The sequence below is a fragment of the Castanea sativa genome, chromosome 12 (genome assembly GCF_040712315.1).
Source record: "Castanea sativa cultivar Marrone di Chiusa Pesio chromosome 12, ASM4071231v1".
NCBI classification, from domain to species: domain Eukaryota; kingdom Viridiplantae; phylum Streptophyta; class Magnoliopsida; order Fagales; family Fagaceae; genus Castanea; species Castanea sativa.
In genome coordinates this window covers 26,187,609-26,207,563 of record NC_134024.1, presented here as the reverse complement: position 1 = coordinate 26,207,563, position 19,955 = coordinate 26,187,609, and the positions used below count along the sequence as shown (strand labels likewise).

The following is a 19,955-nucleotide window of genomic DNA, read 5'->3' as shown; positions in this document are numbered from 1 at the left end:
AACAGCTGCGGCTGGCCCATCTTCTCCAAGGACTCCATGTCCCTAGGCAGCAGAAGAGGACGCTCTAGCACCTCGGCTAGGTGGTGAGCGTGGCCTTGCTGGACCGCCCTAATACTGGAGTGGCAAGGAATGGGAGCGCCGTCCAGTCTCAAGTCAGGAGACCAGGTAGTTGGTGCTCGGCGCACCTCGGCCTCGTCTTTGATCTCCCCGCTTTCAACTGAGCGGGCGCGCCCTTTGCCCTTGTCCAACTTCTTCTGCTGGGCCGGCGCGGGCTGTTTCATCTTCTTTTGCTTCTCACCTTCAACCCCCTCAACCTCCGCTTTCCTTTTCTTTTTGGGATCTTCGGCTGGAGACTTAGGGTCAGCTGGAGGAGGAGGAGGTAGTGGTAAAGCCGGGGGAACCTGAGACCCCCGTGTCCCTTTCTTTGCCACTCGGGCGCCTCTGTTGGTCATAAGATCCTTTAGCTTGTCCATATCTTCTTCAATGGAACTGTCGTTTGGACGCGCTATCACTAGACCCGCGATCCCAGAGGCCTCGGCTTCTTCTTCTTCCTTGTCCGAAAGGATGACAAACGAGTTTCCGCGAGGTCGTGAGGAGTCCTCGAGCTGAAACTGGTCTATCTCCTCGTCCAATGTGTTAGAGGAAGACACTCGCTCCTCTGGGACGTCAATAGCCTGAGAGTGCACAGCGAGAGGAACTGCATCTATGGGCTGTGTGTACAAGACGGTGTGAGGGGCGTCAGGGATGTCGTGATCGTCCAAGAAGTGACGTCTGGCTACGTTGATTTTCCTACGCCTTCGGTCACCCGTGATTATGGCGTTCTCAATCTCCTGGAAGTCCGAGGAGACGGGATCGTATCCCAAAATCAAGTGGGTCGCTCTAAGCTGTAGGTCTCTGCTAACAAACACCTCAGAGCGCAGCACCCTATTCAAGTCTACAACGTTGCAGTGGCTTAAGCGCGAGCGTACGTTTTGCTTATCTGCAAAGAAAAACATCCAAGCAAACGAACATGTTCAGATTCACACAACATATAATAAACCTAAATAAACGTGAATACATGTGAATACGCATTTTTGTGAGTGTTAGAGGAATTTGTGCGGGGGGAGGTTAATCCTAAGGTGTCGCACCTGGATCTCCCCACTCAACTGGGCAGTGGAGGCCGTCGTGCCAGTTCCCAGAGACGATTAGGTAGTCATCCTTCATGCCTTTGTTGGACTTGGGCAAACAGGAGATCAACCTAACTACGCTAGAGCGGGATTTGATGTAATAACCGACTCCAGTGAGTTTGTGGCATTCGTACATAAAGACGACATCATGCCAGGTGAGGTTCAGACCCATTTGCTCGTTCAGAGCGTCGACGCTACCCAAAACTCTAAAAATGTTTGGGGCGCACTGATCGGGACACAACCGGTGGTTGCGGAGGTACTCCCTGGTTACAGGCTTCATTGGGAGGGTCATCCCACCTTCTACAAAGGCTACCATTGGAATGATGACCTCTCCGGCCTTCCTAGAACCGGCCACGGCTTCCACCGGACAGATTCTAAACCTACATCGCCGGGAATGTGATACTTGGCTCTGAAGCCTTCCATTCCAGCAGCGGTATCAACTAGACACTTAAATTTTCCCATCAGAGAGGGACGAAAGACTAAACTCTAAAAGGGAAAAGGTCTACAAGTGTAGCCGAGGACAAGATCTGAGGAGAAAAGGTTAAGAAAAGGAGAATCAAAAACTTACGAATCTCAAGTTGTGCAGAGTTCCACGGTTTTCTGCGGGTAAAGTATGTTTACTGATGTTTTGATGGGATTAGTCCCTGATGAATTAAATGAAGGCGCAGGTTCCCGAAGCGTCATGGTGTGCGGAGAGCGGCCTCGAAATTATATTTGTCCCGCCCAATTTTTCGTGAAATTACGAGGACCGTTGGATGCCCATCTCACCGTTGAACGTGGGGGACAAGGTGTAACTCATAGTAATAAATGTGCGCGTTTTTGAAAATAAAACCGCCAAGTGGCGTCTTCTGGAACGCGAAACGGTTTCCACACGTGCAATCATTCACATAGTATGCAGAGTTAGTTCTCATCGGATCAAAACCCTAATTTTCTCCTCGGATGTTGAAAATTAGAGTTTTGAGGGGCTATTGTGGGGAGTAAAAGGACCCAAGTGAGCATATGGGCCATTGGGCTGTAACATAGAGGGTCGAACTACTCCAGGATTAAACTCTATGATTTGGCCCATATGCCGAGGGTCCGAGGATACAGCCGAGGACGAGTTTCTCCTCGGACAAGCCCTAGAGAATTCAAAATTTCATTATTAAGGTCAAAGCACAACTCTGGAAAGACCAGTGGTTAAAAGGGGACATCCTGAATCTTCTAGATGCACCAGTATTAAAGAAAATATCAAGAGTAAAGGCTGCCACCTCCGCATTAAAGGCTCTGCACCTACCTCCTTGGACGCATTAATGGGGAGGTGACCCCTGAACAGTGAGGTGGAAACTTCTAGTCACTGTTCAAAATGTATCAGGGAAGGAAGTATAAAAGGGGGGTAAAGGCCAAAGAAAAAGGAGGGATCAGAAAACAAAGAAAGAAATTAAGAAATTGTAATCTTAAAGGAAGAAAGAGAAATAAAAAAGAAGTAGTCCTCAGCTCGAGTCCGAGGAGATCCATTTGTCATTATCGTTCGTTATTTACTTGTGTTTATTTATAAAAGTTTGTTATCAAGCTCCCAGTACTTCTAACCTAGGTTTCAAGCCCACACTCTACAAATTTTTATTGTTTAAGGCTCATTGGGCCTGAGCCCGTGATTGTCTTTGGATCCAGGTGCAATTGTGCACTTACAAATATCATAAATTTAAATTCTATCATATCTATAAAAATATATATATATATATATATATATGACATTATTTTGTAAGGTTTAAATAATAATAAAAATATCTCTAATAAGATTCAATTTTATAAGGACATTTTTATGGCGTACATGTTGGACTAGACATGGCAAAACGGATTAGCATTTTCTGACCCGGCTCAACTCGACCCGAAAAATACTTGACTCGAACTCGATTTTTTTGACCCGAAGCAAAAACAGGTTAACCCGTGACTCGACTAGTGCTTTTTTGTGGGTCAACCCAACCCGACCCGCGACCTAACCCAACCTGAACCCAAACCATTTTTTAAAACTTTTTGTTTTGGGTAAAAAAATAATAAAATTAAGACAGTATTGGTTTATTTGTTTGTTGTGAGTTTTAAGGAAATAATTGAGACATTTACATAATTGCATGCAAATTAATTGAAAGATGAATGATTGAGCATTTTGTAATGAGTAAAGATTTTTAGATTTCAAATAGTAAAGTATATGCCAAGATAATCTTGTAACAGTAGAGTTAAAAACATAGATTTAAAATTGTAGACATATGTGAGATCACAAGTGTGAAAATAGTGAAGCCAAAGTATCAAATTAGCATAAATTATGAATGCTTAGACCTATTTTTTAACAATTTATGTCCAAAATAAACGGCTTTCAAAATAAATTATGATATTTCCTAAAGTGTATGTTGCTTAACAATGGTATGATATTCATAAAGAGACCATATATAAATAAGTAAACAATCAAACTTTAATGTATATCTCAAATTGAAATAGAGTGTCAACCACAATTGATAATAGATTATAAATTAATTTTCAAGATTGCAAATTTCTTATATGTTTTTATTCTTTGTCAAATGAGTTATCCAATAAGTCATTTATAATTTTGTTTTATATTTTGAGATGTTGATATTATGTAGAAATGAAACTTGTGCATTTGTTTTACTTATCTTTGTGCTATTTTGTTTTAGATAGCAATGTTAGGATTTGTATAATTTTAAAATTATTGAATAAGTATTAATAAGTTTAACTGAGTTCATTCTTGATATATATGGTGAATTCAAAGTAATGTACTTTATATCAAGTAATTTGTTGTATGACTTTTCAAATGGCAAATACATGTTTTCTTTATAATAAAAAAAATTCATGTGAAAAATATGAGTCAACCTGACTTGACCTACACCCCGATTGACCCGAACTTGTTTTTAACCCGCTTAAAATGACTAGTTTTTGACCTGCAAACCATTCGACCCGCAACCCGCAACCCGACCCGCCCATTTTTCCATGTTTGGTTGGACTACCAACGGCATGTGTGAGGGGGTGGGGCGAGGTGTGTTCCCAAAATTAAGGTTAACATATTGTTGTTGAACTCTCTTTTATGTAGGATTGTTATAAACATGAATAAAGCATGAGATTGTCAAGGACTTATGCAACTTGGTAAATTTATTTAGGCATGAATATAATAGCCTTTTATTAATTAAAGATGTTATGTTTAAAGAAACTAAACAAACTCAATGTAGATAAATTATTTAGTCACGCACTAGAGAACCATATCAGTAATGCCAAGTGATCATTCCATTCAATAATATAACACCATGTGTTTAATTAAATTGAATAAATAATCTCTGTCACAATTTTAATCACCATCCAAATAAATAATAAATTTGTAAAAATTATAAAAATTATAAAATAAAATAAAATAAACAAAAAAACTTCACCATCAACTCCTCTTCCTATCTCCGACACCAATAGTCCTCTAAAAATAAAAATCACAACAACATCGACATTTTACAAAATTACAGATTTAAACTAATTAAGCAGCAATCAGTAAAAAAGTTTTAAAAAGAAAAAAGAAAAAGAAAAAGAAAGAAAGATAGCTGATTAAAGCTTTGTGTGCAATAATTTCAGTGTGGGAGTCATTGAAAATGTCATTGCGCAAACTCAAGAGGGAGCGTACGATGCTACAGCTTCCACCTCATCTGAAAACACAAGTGAAATTGAACATTTTGAAAATGAAAATAACTAGTCGTTAACTCGTGCGATGCACGGGAAAGTTTTTAGTAACTATAAGATTTTAGCAAATCAAATGCCTTAAAATTTGAAAATCTTAAAGAACTTACATTAGCACTCATCAATTTGTTTACAAAGCCAATGCTAAATAGATCCACAAATTGCATTCTCATATCCTCTGTCATTTGCAAGGTGAAAGGACTCTTTTGATTACGGTTTGCATCCTTCTATTCTTCAAAAGCGAATGTGTATAAGGTTACACAAAATTTTTTCATTATAATCAACATCCTAAAGCTAATATCCAATCCAAAAATGTGTAACCAATGTTACATATTATAACAAAAACCCAAAGAGACAACAAAAATAGTTGTAGGTATATAAGAGAGAGAATCAGATCAAACATGTATTTCTATTTTTGCTTACTTTGAGATTGAATTTCAAGACTGAAACTTAAAATCTAGAATTTCAACAACAAAAGCACAGGAAAACCTCTCTATCTAACAGATCAAAAAACTCTATAGAAAAGTACCAAATTTAATATGATATTACCAACTTTGCTTTGAAAGAAGATCACAAAGACATCACAATAAAGAATGAGATGGAATATACTCCTTCAGTCTACCATGCTTCCAATCAGCTAGTCTTCTTTTCCACTCTCCCAACCACAAAATCCAATGCTAACTTTGCACTGAGAGGAACTTATAAGCAAACAATAAAAATGAAACTATTCGTCCTTTTCATCCAACATGTAACTTGATAGATAGTCTTAGACACTTTTTGCACATAGATTCTTTAAACTGTATATCAAATTAGAAGAAAGAAATTACATGTAAAAGCCAATTCAATAGAGAGATCTATCACACACAGTGATCAATAGTTTAAAAACAAAAGCCTTGTAATGTATCTGCCGTATTGTGTAATCATAGAAATATGTGCTTATATTTCCATAACATACTTACCCTTATTTAAATTTCAAGAGGGGTGTGATCTTTTTGCCACTCAATTATTCAACTACATAAAAAATGATAATCATAATAGCAAAACTGGTCACCATATTAAAATCCTGTTTTCAGCTTCAAACCACCTTGCATCCCTAGTCCATCTCTCATTTTTGACCAATTTTTTCAGCATAGTCCAATTCAAAATGTTTTTCTTCCTCTATTCTTTTTATTTTATAAGAACTCCAATTTTCACTACAGTCCAATTAAACTGTAATTAACTCAGAGATCATACGGTGACTACAAATGAAACAGTCAAGACTAACACAGTAAGAGTCCAGAGCTATTAAAGATGCAATTTAAAAGCTATAAACACAGTACCTGATCTGATTCAGATAATAAGGAAGTTAAAGCATGAAGCTGGTGGTTTATAATCTACGCAAAATTATAATAAACCAAGTGGGCCTTGGAAAGTCTCTCACGTATTAGAATAACATACCTTAGATCTTTAGAACTCAAGCATTACACACACACACACACACACACACACACACACACATATATGTATAAACAGTAAAGAAATTCATACTTTGATCTCAATCAATTATTATTTAATACTACATCAACTCAAGGGGGTCCTAAAGTAGGAAGCAATTTGATCTAAAAAATTATGAGTTGAATTAATGAGAGCCCACAACTTTGATCTAAAAGTTATTTCAAAACAATAGAAACTAAAAGACAAAAGAAAAACAGAAGCTTTCTTCTCCATTTTCTGACAGAATTAGGCCCATGTAAAGGTTCCTTTGCCTTCTTCAGCTTGGAACAGTTTGGTAATCTACCATTAAGGCCAGAGAGTTTACAATTTAGAGACATCCTAACCAAAACCCACCTATGTATCTTCACAAAGAGGCTTGAAAGCTTGAGAAAAACCCCAGCTCCAACAGCCTTAACACCTAAATCTTCTCCCTCAGTCCCTCTTCACCAATAAAATATAAACATAATAAAAATTTTCTGTTTTCAATTAAGTCTTTCTGGGCCCCATACCAGCTCCCACTCCAAAATTTTCAAATTCACAAATAATAATAAAAATTTCCAACCAAATTCAAAATTATAAAATCTATAAGGCATTCAATAATCAAATAGAAAATAACAAACTAAATCTGAGTTTCCAGCCAGTTATACAACTTCTTAAAGCCAAAATACTTTGTATTTCAAACAATTGGATGATTTCTCATGTAGTTCAAAAGATGGTTTTTGTCTTCAAGGATTGTGTGCATAATTACTTATAAAGACAAATAGAAAAGAGAAATGAACTTGCCTTTAAAAGTCTTGACAGTCAAACATGTAGCTATTATGATAAAAGGGCATGGATTTTCAATAAAGAAGTTCTCCTCAATTTGATTTACAACTGATTACCGAAGTGTAAGTTTTATTTCATTTCCTCTGTTCAAATTTTCCAATGTTATAGTGTAAGTTCATATAATATAAGTGCATGTATTGGCTTATCAAAAAAATAAAAAATAAAAGCGCATGTATTGAAAATAAATTTTTTATTTTATTTTAAAAGACAGACTCTGTAGTCATGACATTTATGTTTCTCATCGAGACATTTGATCCTTTAATCATTTTGATTGGGTTGACACTTTACTCCCTCTCTCATTTCTGCAAGACAAAATTGACATAATCTAATTGGTCTGGATGGTTTTACAGAAAAAAAAACAAAAAATAAAACAAAAAATAAAAAGGTTATTATCACATATTGCTCAATTGATGTAGAGAGACTACGGTGGCTAGGTTTTTGGTTAAATTTGATTTAAAAGTATATGTGTGTGTGTGTGTGTGTATATATATATATATATTTTTTTTTTTTTTTTGAGAAGGTATATATATGAGATGGGTTCAAGTTACACCTGGTGTAACTCTTTAGAGTTACACATTTTCTAAACCATTAGATTTAAGTAGATTCAACGGTCAAAAAATAAACTCATTAATACTAATATTATGATTTATATCTCACTAATTATCCCTTATTTATTGCATTCCATTCCTATCTCTAAACCTAAAAAATCACAAAAAAGTGTACTTCTCTCTCTAATTTTTTTTTCACCGTTTCTCAAAAAAAAAAAAAAAAAGTCCTCCACTGCACGCCTCTCTCTCTCTGTCTCTTACTCCTCCACCGCTCTTCCACCTCCACCGCCAAGTGGTCGGCAGAAGAAAAAAAAAAGAAAAAAAAAAAGAGAGACCAAACAATCCAGTTAAGTTATTGAAATAAAGAGGGATGGATAGAGATTATGCTTGACCGCCAATTGGTAAGAGACGATGGACGTGGTCTTGGGCAAGGAGCGATGGATAATCGTCCTATGAATGTAGTCTTCCACATTCTTGTGGAATCCAACATTTCCACCACTCTAAGCTTGGTTTCCAATCCTTTTCCCTTGAGCCCCTCTCTTCTTTTTCATCGTGTTGGTGCTCATTTGAACTATCCATTACATGCATTTGTTGCGAAGAAGGCACAGGACTTATCAATGCAGCCACTCCCAAGATCCTTCTCTCCTTTAGCTGCTTCCTTACCATGTGACTTGCATATTGTGGGCCTTAAGGTTCCTCGGCCTTGAAATTCATTTTTTAGTTTAATAGCTTGAATAATAATGTATGAAAAGTATATTATTATTTTTTATTGCCTTATTAATGCATAATACAAGTTTTTTTTTATTGTTTTCTCAACTCAAATATATTTGTTTGATCGTTTATACTATTATTTTAGTTCAGTAAATGATTTGGTACTTCTTCCAATCATACAACAGTGTCTTAAATATTAAAATCTTACTTCTTGCAGCCATGTTTTATTATGTTACTAACTATTTAAGTGCTTGTTTGAAATAGTTAGTACCTACCTTGATAGTTAGTACCTCAGGTATTGCACTGGATCTCAATCCACAATTTTCTAATCTATTGTTCAATTGAGACAGTTCTATTATCAACAATGCAAACAATGACTCCACAATTTCATGAATTGGCATCAGCTTAACCTTGTATGCCTCCATGAACCATGCTCAACCCCTCCCCTCTCTTACATAGAGAAAAGGGTACTCAAAAAAAATAAAAATAAATAAAGAATGATTTTAAAGATATGCAATGGGCATGGATTCCTTCAGGGAAAATTCCCAACGGATGAAATTTAAGTTGGCAGTTGTCATCAAATTGACTTGGATGTCATTGTTCTAGAGGCAACTAAAATTGGATATTTAGTTGAGAGCAGATTTCACTAGGATATATGAAAAATTAGAATGTGATTTACCAGTAGTACTCGTATATCAAAAACCTCTCATTCATATCCAAAAATATTGCAAGCCTACATATCTGCAATCAGCTATCCAACATTACAATTAATGTGGCCGGGATATTTGGTCTAGTTTGTTCTTGTACCTCTATCATATAGTTCCACGGTAAGAACACAAATGAGGAAAAAAGAAAAAAGATAAAATTACAACAAAACTAAGAGGCATTGCAGGATCTCTATATCTTCGATATCATAAGATAATCTCCTCCTGTACACTGACATTAAGAGTTTTAGTTGGTAGAACAATGCTGTTTATCACCACAATTTCATCTTCCACTGTCACTGCTTTTCCTGTGAAAATGATAAATTAACAGTCAACATTGGTGAAGCACACTGGAATTATAGCTGTCGTAACATCAAAAGCCTTGAAATATATAAGACACAAACGAGAAAGAGAGGATGCATACCGAGGATAGTAATTCCAAGCTTTGCATTGTCGTCTCCATCAACCTGAATCAATCAATTAAATTTTAGTCAACCACAATAGCTAGGAATGACATGAACATATTTGGTTTTACAAGGTTCAAACAAGACTTGAGATTTAGAAAGTTTCAGCCTCGGTGATTGCAAATCCTAGGAAAATTGTTGGTAACACAATTTTGTCTTTCAAAGGAATGAAATGTTTGTTGATAAGCACAAGAGTAAGATGATTTTTATATTTAAGACTCTGTTGTATGGTTGAAAGAAGTACCAAACCATTTACTGAACTAAAATAATATAAAAAATCAAACAAATATATTTGATTGGGGAAAACAATAAAAATAAAAACTTGTATTCTGCATTAAGGGAAAAGGATTGGAAACTGAGCTTAGAGGGGTGGAAATGTTGGATTCCACAAGGATGCAGAAGACTACATTCATAGGACAATTATCCATCACTCCTTGCCCAAGACCATGTCCATCGTCTCTTACCAATCGACGGCCAAGCATAATCTCTAACCATCCCTCTTTATTTCAATAACTTAACTGGATTGTTTGGTCTCTTTTTTTCTTTTTCTTTTTTCTGCCAGCGACCTAGCGGAGGAGGTGGAAGAGACAGAGAGGCGTGTAATGGAGAAATTCTTTTTTTTTGGAGAAACGGTGGGAAAAAAAAATTAAAGAGATACGTACAATGTTTTGTGTTTTTTTATGTTTTTTTTTTATATTTTTTTATTTGAGAAACACACACACACACACATATATAGGGGAATGAAATGAGATAAGAGAATACACTCACACGCCAACACCAAAACTGCATGCGGTGTTTTTTTAGGTTTAGAGATAGGTATGGACTGCAATAAATAATGGATAATTAATGAGATACAAATTATAATATTAGTATTAATAAGTGTCTTTTTTGACTGTTGAATCTACTTAAATCCAATGATTTAGAAAATATGTAACTTGAACCCATCTCTCTCTCTCTCTCTCTCTCTCTCTCTCTCTCTCTCTGTGTGTATATATATATAATTTGCTCATGTGAGTTCTAGCTTGAAAACATTCAAGTTAAGTCTGTAAAAATCAAACTCCAGAAGATACAACAATGCAATTGTTTATAGGTAAAGCACACATATAATCAACATGATCATTAAAACAAAGTAAAATTCAACCAACCTTCATGACTCTTTTACAATTTTATTTGGATTGTGTGTCTCAACAGCATACCAATGCATTTATTAATTACTTAAAATTCAAAAAAAAATTATTTATACATGATAAGTTACAATTCAAATTGAGTTTCATGAGTTCTTTAAATGTAAACAGAACACTACAATATTTAGAAATTAGATGTACGTAGACAAATAGTTAACCCTATACTAAAAAAAATTCAAAAATTTAGTACAGAGGCAAATGAATACTATAACTTTAACCTTGATTTGAATGGAGGAAAAGACTGAAGAGAAAGGTAATAAAAAAGCAGAAATTAATCAGGAATATTAAATCTAAATAAAAGTGATTGGAAGAGCAAAAATTAAGAATGAAACTTGCTTTAAAACAACAAACGAATGTACAAAGAATTAAATCTGTTGCTGTTTAGTATTCATTGAAATCTGCTGTTTTAAATTTGTTGTAGGGAAGGAACAACACAAATGTACAAAGAATTATAAATTGAACAGCCGTGAATTGGTTTGGTGCACAGAAAAGATATATATATATATATATATATATATATATATATATATATATTTAAAAGAATAAACATTATTGCAAAAACTATTTATAAGATAATGGTTATAGAGTCCTAATTAAATTTGTTTATAGTTACAGATTTCTAAACAAATTTGATTAAAAAAGACATGAACTTGTACAGAAGAGGTAGAAGGTTTGAAAAAAAAAAGTGGGGGGGGGATTGAGTGGAGACAAAGAAGGCTGACATTTTAGGTACCCAAATAATTATTCAATCAAACAAATGATTAAGCTAAGCTAAATCAGATGTGCTAAAAAACCTAGATAGCAAAATAAAGCAAAACTTGAAGGTAAAGCAAAACCTGTAGGATTGTTGTTAGATTTTGAAGGTTGGGAGGCTCTTCAATACATCTCCACTTTCTTACAAAACCCGTAGAATTTGATTTTCTATGAGTGTTTCCCTGACTTTAACGAAAAAGAATAGAGAGAAAAAGGGGTTAGGAATTGAAATCCCTAAATTGACAAAAAAAATCCTAATAAAAGACGAAATCCTTAAATTGACAAAAAAACCTAATTAAAGACAGTAGGAAAAGAGTTTATTCATAGATCAATTGAGAAATACCGAGAGAGAATGCTCTGATATGGAGGCTGGGTCAGAGATTGAAAACGTTGGCTCCCATGGTTGTGTTCTTGCAAGCTTTTTGTGAAATAGCTTGGATCTGTGTTTGAGAGAGTGTATAGGTTCTGCGTTTGATGAGTAATGTCAAAAGGAGAGGTGCTGTGTTTAGTTTTGTCGAAAGGAGAGGTTTTGCCCTGCATGTTTTGGTTTCAGAGTGTTCTGGTTTCAGAATTATATCGAGGAAGAGGATTTGGCTTGTGAAATGAGAGTATATATATAAATATATATATATATATATATATATATATATATATTTAGTAAAAAGAAATAAATCAGATTTAAAAATTAAAAAAAAAATATGACGTGAAAAATTGTGGAGAGGGCAAAGGCTTCGGTTTTATGTATATATATATATATATATATATATATATATATATATATTGATAATAACTGGTCGCTAACCTGTGCTATGCACAGAACCTACCTATTTGTGAGATAGACTAAAATAATTTTATAAAAAATTTAAGAAATTACACCATTGTATGACTTTAATTTGTGTTACAATTTGATGAAAAAGTCATTACTTGAACATGCAATGGCTTACAAAAAATTTGTTAGACAGTTTTAGATACTGCAAAAAAAAAAAAAAAAAAAAAAAAACCTCAAAAATTCAGATATTAAAACTTCTGAAAAACCAAAAAATATTAAATAATCAGATGATTCACTGCTTAGAAATTATTGAAATAAAACAAAATATATATGACTAAACAATAAAGAAATAGAACAGAAAGATGGGTTACATTCGAAAAAATAATTTCAATTATTGCAAGCTTTTTTATTTTGTAAAAAAAGGCTAAATATAGTTTGGTAATTCATGTACGAAACTTACTTTTTAAAAAATACATGAAAAACCATAAAGTAAAATTTTTTTTTCCTTAACAAAGTAGAGGAGAAGAAAATAACATAAGAAGAGCTTATATCTCTACTCGGTTTTAAAAAATATATATTGGGGTTTGCTTTGCTTTTATAGTGTTCATGATATTTTCTCAAAACAAAAACAATGTTGAGTACTTCAACTTCTTCTTCTTCTTCTTTGTGTGTTCGGATTTGTGAAACTATTTGTTGATTTGAGTGAAATCTCTATGCCAATTTTCTTACCCCATATTTTACTATTAAAATCTTGTTCTAAGTACAAATTCTTAGACTTCTTCTCCAAGATTTTGATTATCAAAGTTAATTATTAAAACAAATAGTGCCAATATATATATATATATATATATATATATATATATATATATATATATATATATATATAAATAAAAGGACGATATAAAAAGAAAAAAAATACTAAATAAATCCCACACTCACATCACGTGCAAAAGAGGTGGGGTTGTTTATGGCAACCTAAGCTTACAATCCACACCAACTACCCATGAAAGAATGAGCTGATCCGTTTTTTCAATTTTTCTATTGATTAGAGAAGGCTTCAGCAAGTAAAAGGTTTATATTAAAGTTTCACTCCTTGTTAAGTTTGGATTAAACAAAAATAATTTTGTTTTAAAAAAATGATAAGGATGAGTTTGAGGTTAAGTTGGACTTGTTAGAGAGATAGAGTTTCACTCCTTGTTAAGTTTGGACTAAACAAAAATAATTTTATTTAAATAAAATGATAATTTTATTTAAATATTGTGCTGACGTAGAAAATTGTAAGAGCTTCAGAGGCTTTGGTTTTATAATAATAATAATAATAATAATAATAAGTGCCCAAGGACCGAGGATGAAGTTGAAGAGTCATTGTGTGGGGTGGGAATGCCACGGGCTCTGGGCTCAAAGAGGAGGATTGCTCGGGGAGGTGAAGAGATAAGTCAAAAGGACTATGAGGCATACCAAGTGGGAACCAGAGATCATGAGGGAAGTTTCTAGTTTATGGTAGCCTGTAACTTCCGCATTGAATGCTCTGCATCCAACCTCTTGGCCACATTAAATGGAGGACAACAACTTTATTAGCTGCATTGATGAGGAAGTGAGAAGTAGGGGAGAGTATATAAGGAAAAGAAGGTTTTCATAGAGAGGGGATTGGGACAAAAAAGAAAGATCATTACAAAAAGATCATGGAGAGAAGAACTTGGTTGAGATATTTCTCTGTGTAATTTTGGCCTCCTTGGGCAAGCTTGTATTGATACACTGACCTACATATTTTATGAAACGAGGCCTTCCAACCTCATTATCATCCTTGGGCTAAGCCCTCTCTTATTGTTTGATTCCTCCTCTAACAAATTTATTGATTTGGGTCTAAGTTAAACTCTACAAACTCACTATTCTAAGTGGGCTTGGGCAAACAGAATTTTTGGCCCTTACAATAATAACAATAATAATAATAATAATAATAATAATAATAAAATGAGGAAAACAAAGTGCAAAGGGATGCCTTGAGAAGGAGAATTAAGGGAAAAAAACAGGCAAGAGAGTAACTTCAGGGATTTCAAAAATCTCCCACCTAGGTGATTTTGGAAATGTTAAAGTTGCAGTAATTTTCTATTTTCACAAGACTAGCGGTGTTGGAGATAGGAAGTGAAGGTTGATGGTGAAGTTTTTATTTATTTATTTATTTATATTTTGTACAATTTATTTTTATTTGAACAATGATTAGGATTGTGACATGGATGATTGCTCAATTAAATGTACACTTGGCGTTATATTATTGAATGGGAGAATGATTAGGCATTACTAAAGTGGTCCTGTAGGAGGGTTAAATAATTTATCTCCAATGTGTGGAATTTAATTTAGGTATTTGCCTTTACCTACTTATGGATCCAATGATTTCAAGTTGGTAAGAAGTAATAGTCCTTGAGTTGAACTAATATAATATCATTGTTCACAAAGGTTTAAATTTAAAACCTATCGTACACCAAAACCCTAATTATTGGACCACACTCTAGGGCTCCGTTTGGTAACAGTATTTAAACAATGAAAACTGTTGTTTAAACACCACAACCCGTATTTACACACATTTTTTTACCCACATGTATTTCCGTAAAACTTAAATAACATTACTAGAAATCTCTTACCAAATGGACCTTAGATGGTTGAAATTTATTGTGACTTGATCACATAATGTGTTTCTCTCTTTATTGTCTTTGACTATAATCCTTTTATTTGTACTATATCTTTTTATTGGATGTGAATTTTAAAAATCTAACTATTGGATTGCATATTCTTATTATATCTACAATACTTGCATAGTTTCAAGAAGATCAAAAATCAATAGTTATGTCATCAATGACATGTTTAAATTTCAAATTTTTGTGGTAAATAATTATGAATTAAAAATAGGTTTATTGATCAAATAGTAAATTACATCTTTGAGTGCTAGAGGACCGAGGATGAAGTTGAAGAGTTTTAGTATTGGTGGGGGGATGCCACGGGCCTGAGGAGGAAAGTTGCCCGGGGAGAGGAAGGGATGAGTCAAAAGGATTCTGAGGCGTTCCAATTGAGAGGAGGGATCTGATGAGAGAGAATCAGAGATTATAGGGGAAGTTTCTAGTTTGGAGTAGCCTGTTGTCTTCGCATTAAATGGTGGGCAACAACTTTATTAACTGCATTGATGCTGAAATGACCTAAATAGTGTAAGTCACAACTAAGCAGACTCCTTCCACCACCTTCTTCAAATATAGAAAGAGACAAGTGTCATGAGAGAATGCTAGTTAGGTAGAAATAGATGGTTGAAATGTGAGGAAATGAGAAGTATATAGGGAAAGAAGGGTCTACAGAGAAAGGGAAAGAGACACAAGTACCAAGAGATAGAGAAGACACAAGAAGAACATTGAGAGAAAAAGAGAGTGAATAGTAACATTTTTTATATAATTGTGGCCTCCTCAGGCTAGCTTGTATGACAAGGAATGGTTAATCCCATAAATAATATCAGCTCTTCCTTGCTTATTTTCTTCTTAGGGCTGAGTCCTCTTTTGTTGTTTGTTTCCTTCTCTAAAAAATTCCTTGTTTTGGGCCATTGTTGAACGGATCCAGCCACCGCTATAAGTGGGCCTGGGCATCTAGCTTTTTAGGTCCTTACAACATCCAATTTGAATAAAATTTTACATGCATGTTTAGAATATAAAGAAAATATAATTTAATAGTTAAAATTTCAAAATTCACATTCATTAAAGAGATACTGTATAAGATAAGTTTAAAGGGTTCCTCCCCAAACTAATTTGGAAAGAAACTTTTTTTTTTAATAATGATCAAGTTTCATATTTAAACAAAAAAAAAATGATATTAGGTTAAACTTTTTCATACATGACACGGATTATGGATTAGTTTTAGTATAATATCAATTAGCAACAAGAAACAGGGTATGGACTACAGATATGAGCCGATTAGACTATAGACCCAACAAAAGCCACGTAATCACATTATCCACAACTTATCAAAAATTGAAGCATTGGACATGACGTGTCAGAACAGTTAGCTCCACCACCAATCATCATTCTCCAAGCGTTCTTTCAATTTAAAATAAAGTAGAGAAACAAATATGTGGATGGAACGCCTTTGACAAAGACTTTGGACTATGGTGGGGCATGCGAATCACAGTCCACAGACTCTCAACTCAACATGACCAAAACTATGAACTCCAATTCTCCACATACCCATCAATTTCTCTCTTTCTCTGAGACTACCTTTGAGAGGAGAGACAATGTTGTGGTGTGAAAAATGAAGAGGAAGATTGTGTTATGCATCTTCCATGGCCTGCCATTATTGTGTTTACAATGCTTTCTCACCATCACCACAGTCACAGAGAGACTTCATCAACAAAACCATTTTAAAGCCATCAAATAGATCCAAACCTGTTCTCATTTCTTCTATAAGCAATGCTAGAGCCTCCTACAATAATCTTGTCTTTGAGGTGCTACTCTTTTCCTCTCTCTATGTTAATATGTAATGTACTATATATAATGGCATTGTCATGTATAGAGATAAAGTTATAACTATGTTTCAGGAAAATACATTAGGGTTGTTTTAGATACTGGCATGTTGATATTATTGTGCAGTTGTTGATTCTTATCAATTATTACAAACCTTTTATCTGCCTTCAGCATGATTAATAAGTTTCTTTCTCTATTGTATTGAAAGAGTAAAATGCACAATCTCGTTTTTTGGTCAATTGTCAGAGTTTTGGTACTGGCTATAGTTGGTTTAACAATTAACTACCTGTGGCTGTGAAGCTACTTGGTATTGGAATTTCAAGGAGCATCAATGTAAATATTTCTAGGGGGTGTCTTAAATTCACAATGTGAGACATGTTTGCACCAGTATTTATATATAGACCTGCAATGTGAATTTGAAGGCATCACAGATTCACCTCAATTAATGTTCCTAGTCAGTTTCCTTGTAAACTATGTCAAGATTTGAGTCTCTAACCAATACCCATGTGTTAAGAATGCGGTCCATGTTAAGCACAAAACTTACGTTAGTTAGGTATAGGTACAGTTTCTTAGGTGTTGTATCTTAGATTTTTCAATTAAATTTAACCATACAAAGGTTAGGTTGTTAGATGAAAGCATATTTTGTTTGCATCAATTGTTCCGAATAATCATTGCTTATTTAATGCAGCATCCACATTGGTTTGTTCATTGTGCTACAAATTATCATTGTTATTCTCAAAGGCATAACTGGGTGAGTTATATGTTCGTAATGCTAGGCTGTTAGGCTTTTGGGTCCTCCAGCAAGATTTGAAGCTTCAAAGCTGAAAGTTGTTTTCTTAGGAGAAGAGTTAAACAAGTATTCAGGAATTCTTCCAAGAACCTACATCCTATCCCACTGTGACTTTACAGCTAACTTAACCTTGACCATCTCTAATGTCATAAATCTTGATCAGGTATGCATTCTTATTATTTACTAATTTGGCATTTAAGCTTTTCACCTGATGTCCAAACCTGAACAAAGGCAAACAATTGCACCTGTCCACGATATTTTGTTTCAAAATTGACCTTGTGGTAGTGAATTGGTGTCTAGAAATTTGTACATGTTGCTAACTACAATCACTGTAGTATGAATATGTTTTTAGTGGGAGCAATATGTCATCTGCAATATTTGAAGCTTTAATTGGATTTCTGCATGATTTTACATGTCAATGACAGTTAAGAGGCTGGTATAACAAAGATGATGTAGTTGCCGAATGGAAGAAAGTGAAAGACGAAATGTGTCTACATGTCCACTGCTATGTGAGTGGTCCAAATCCCCTGCTAGACCTTGCTGCAGAGTTTCGGTACCACATATTCTCCAAGGAATTGCCTTTGGTAAGTTTCTCCAATAATATTGACTTAAATAACTCATTTTTGTGAAGGAAGGGATTCCAAATTAACTAGGACACCATCTCTTAGGTTCTTAACATCAATGACATGCCACTATAGACAAGCATTCATGCATCATGCATCGCTGTGGTGAAATTGATAAAAAGACATGTGTAGCTATCTTCTGTACAACTACTACACTTTATGTTGCAATTCTTCATTCCATTCTCTAGAAAGAGAGATTGGCAAAGATGGGGTGTGTTGCTCTTGCTTGGGTCACAAGTGCCTTAGATGGTCAACTTGCATGGATTTGGTGCACTTGTTATGGTTAAAACTGTTAGAGAGTATTGGTTAAATAGACACCATCTATCATTTCTCATTTTCCCCATATTATTCCTCACTTCATCATCATAGGCATTGCAGAAAATAATTTCTCCTCTGTTTCCTAGTCCAAGCTATAAAATTTGTTAAAATGTTTAATGGCCGATGAATTGTAAATGGCTATATTTTCATATTGATACAAAGCCAGGTGCTTAAAGCTGTGTTACATGGGGATTCAATACTTTTCCGAGACCATCCTGAGCTACTGGATGCTTTGGTTAGGGTATATTTCCATTCTAGTTCACGAAAGTACAATCGCACAGAATATTGGGGTCCTCTCAAGAAAGCTGCAGAGGTAAAATCACACATCACATGTTGCTTCTGTCAACTCAATTTCCTCATGTTAGTAGCCCTGGCTTACCAAGCAGAGACTAATTATTAGTATTACCTTTTTAATAAGTTAAGGATACCCTTAAAAGTACTCTTGAAGATATAAATTAATTGTATACACTGAATGGACACTTCCTTTGAAGTTTTGTAGCATTGCTTGAATCCAAAACCTCTAATATATCTCACCAAAACAATTTCTAATAGAAAATCAGAAAGAGGGTGGAATTACCATATTTATTTATGTTAATTGAAATTTTCAGGGAAGACAAGGGGACCAGATCCAAGGTTTGATAAGTGCAAGTGAAGATGGTTTGAAGCAAAAGTGGGGAAAACCAAGATCCATTTTTCAAGCTCTTTTTACTTTCCTTCTTTGAAGTGCACTTTAGAAGCACCTTAATCTCGAAGTGTTCTCTGCTCTTCATGCCACAAGGATTGTTATTTCAGGTGCCTGAGGCATAGCAGGGTCCATTCTTAGCAAAACCTTAACAAATGGGAGGAGACTAAAGGCCAACCTCAAGTTGCATAAAAAATGTGGGGTCCTGATTCTTTTTCAATTAACACATTTGTTCAATTGGAAATATTGACTCACTATTATTGTGTGACTGAGACCTTTTTTCATCTGGTAAATCAGAAAATGGCTCATTCTTTGTTTCAAACTTTTCATGTGTATCTTAGTTGTACACTTCTATATGTCATTCTGTGTGTCCACCCCCCCCCCCCCTCTCTCTGATATGCCTCAGAAATAAAAAGGAGAGAGAAGAAGACATAATAGAATTCAATTTTTTATCTCCAAGAACTTCAATGGGTACAGCATGGAGTGTCTGTGCCTATCAGTTAGCTTAGGATCTGACTACAAGCCATGTTCAGGCTACTCAGTCCATTTATTGAATGAGCATGCTCAATTCTTTACGGAAAATGCTAAAACTACTATTAATTTTACTAAAACTCATATTGTGATGCAACAATAAGTGTGATTTTCTTTTTGAGCAAACAATTAATGTGATTAGGACAACATTAATAACATAGTATGTAAATTTCAAATTTGACGTTTTTGTTTTGTATTTAAAAATGACATTAGTTCCAA

At 34.6% G+C, this 19,955-nt stretch overlaps 1 protein-coding gene across 2 annotated transcripts; it reads left to right on the top strand.

Annotated features, from left to right (window-relative positions):
• Positions 1–16,479: 16,479 nt before the first annotated feature.
• On the top strand, positions 16,480–19,527 carry LOC142618853 (magnesium dechelatase SGRL, chloroplastic). 2 transcript variants are annotated; one of them, XM_075791887.1, is made up of 5 exons: positions 16,484–16,773; positions 17,569–17,745; positions 18,008–18,166; positions 18,690–18,836; positions 19,132–19,527. In XM_075791887.1, the coding sequence occupies exons 1-5, from the start codon at positions 16,612–16,614 to the stop codon at positions 19,243–19,245; spliced, it is 759 nt and encodes a 252-aa protein (XP_075648002.1). In that variant the 5' UTR covers positions 16,484–16,611; the 3' UTR covers positions 19,246–19,527. The 2 variants fall into 2 exon arrangements, with proteins under 2 accessions (XP_075648003.1, XP_075648002.1); XM_075791888.1 differs by lacking the exon at positions 18,690–18,836 and having other exon boundaries at positions 16,480–16,773.
• Positions 19,528–19,955: the final 428 nt, after the last annotated feature.

Bases quoted from the DNA above. Each gene is read 5' to 3' on its own strand.
- LOC142618853 (XM_075791887.1), top strand. From the start codon at position 16,612: ATGGCCTGCCATTATTGTGTTTACAATGCTTTCTCACCATCACCACAG. The intron at 16,774-17,568 runs GTGCTACTCTTT...TCGTAATGCTAG, and splicing joins ACAATAATCTTGTCTTTGAG to GCTGTTAGGCTTTTGGGTCC. The intron at 18,167-18,689 runs GTAAGTTTCTCC...ATACAAAGCCAG, and splicing joins TCTCCAAGGAATTGCCTTTG to GTGCTTAAAGCTGTGTTACA.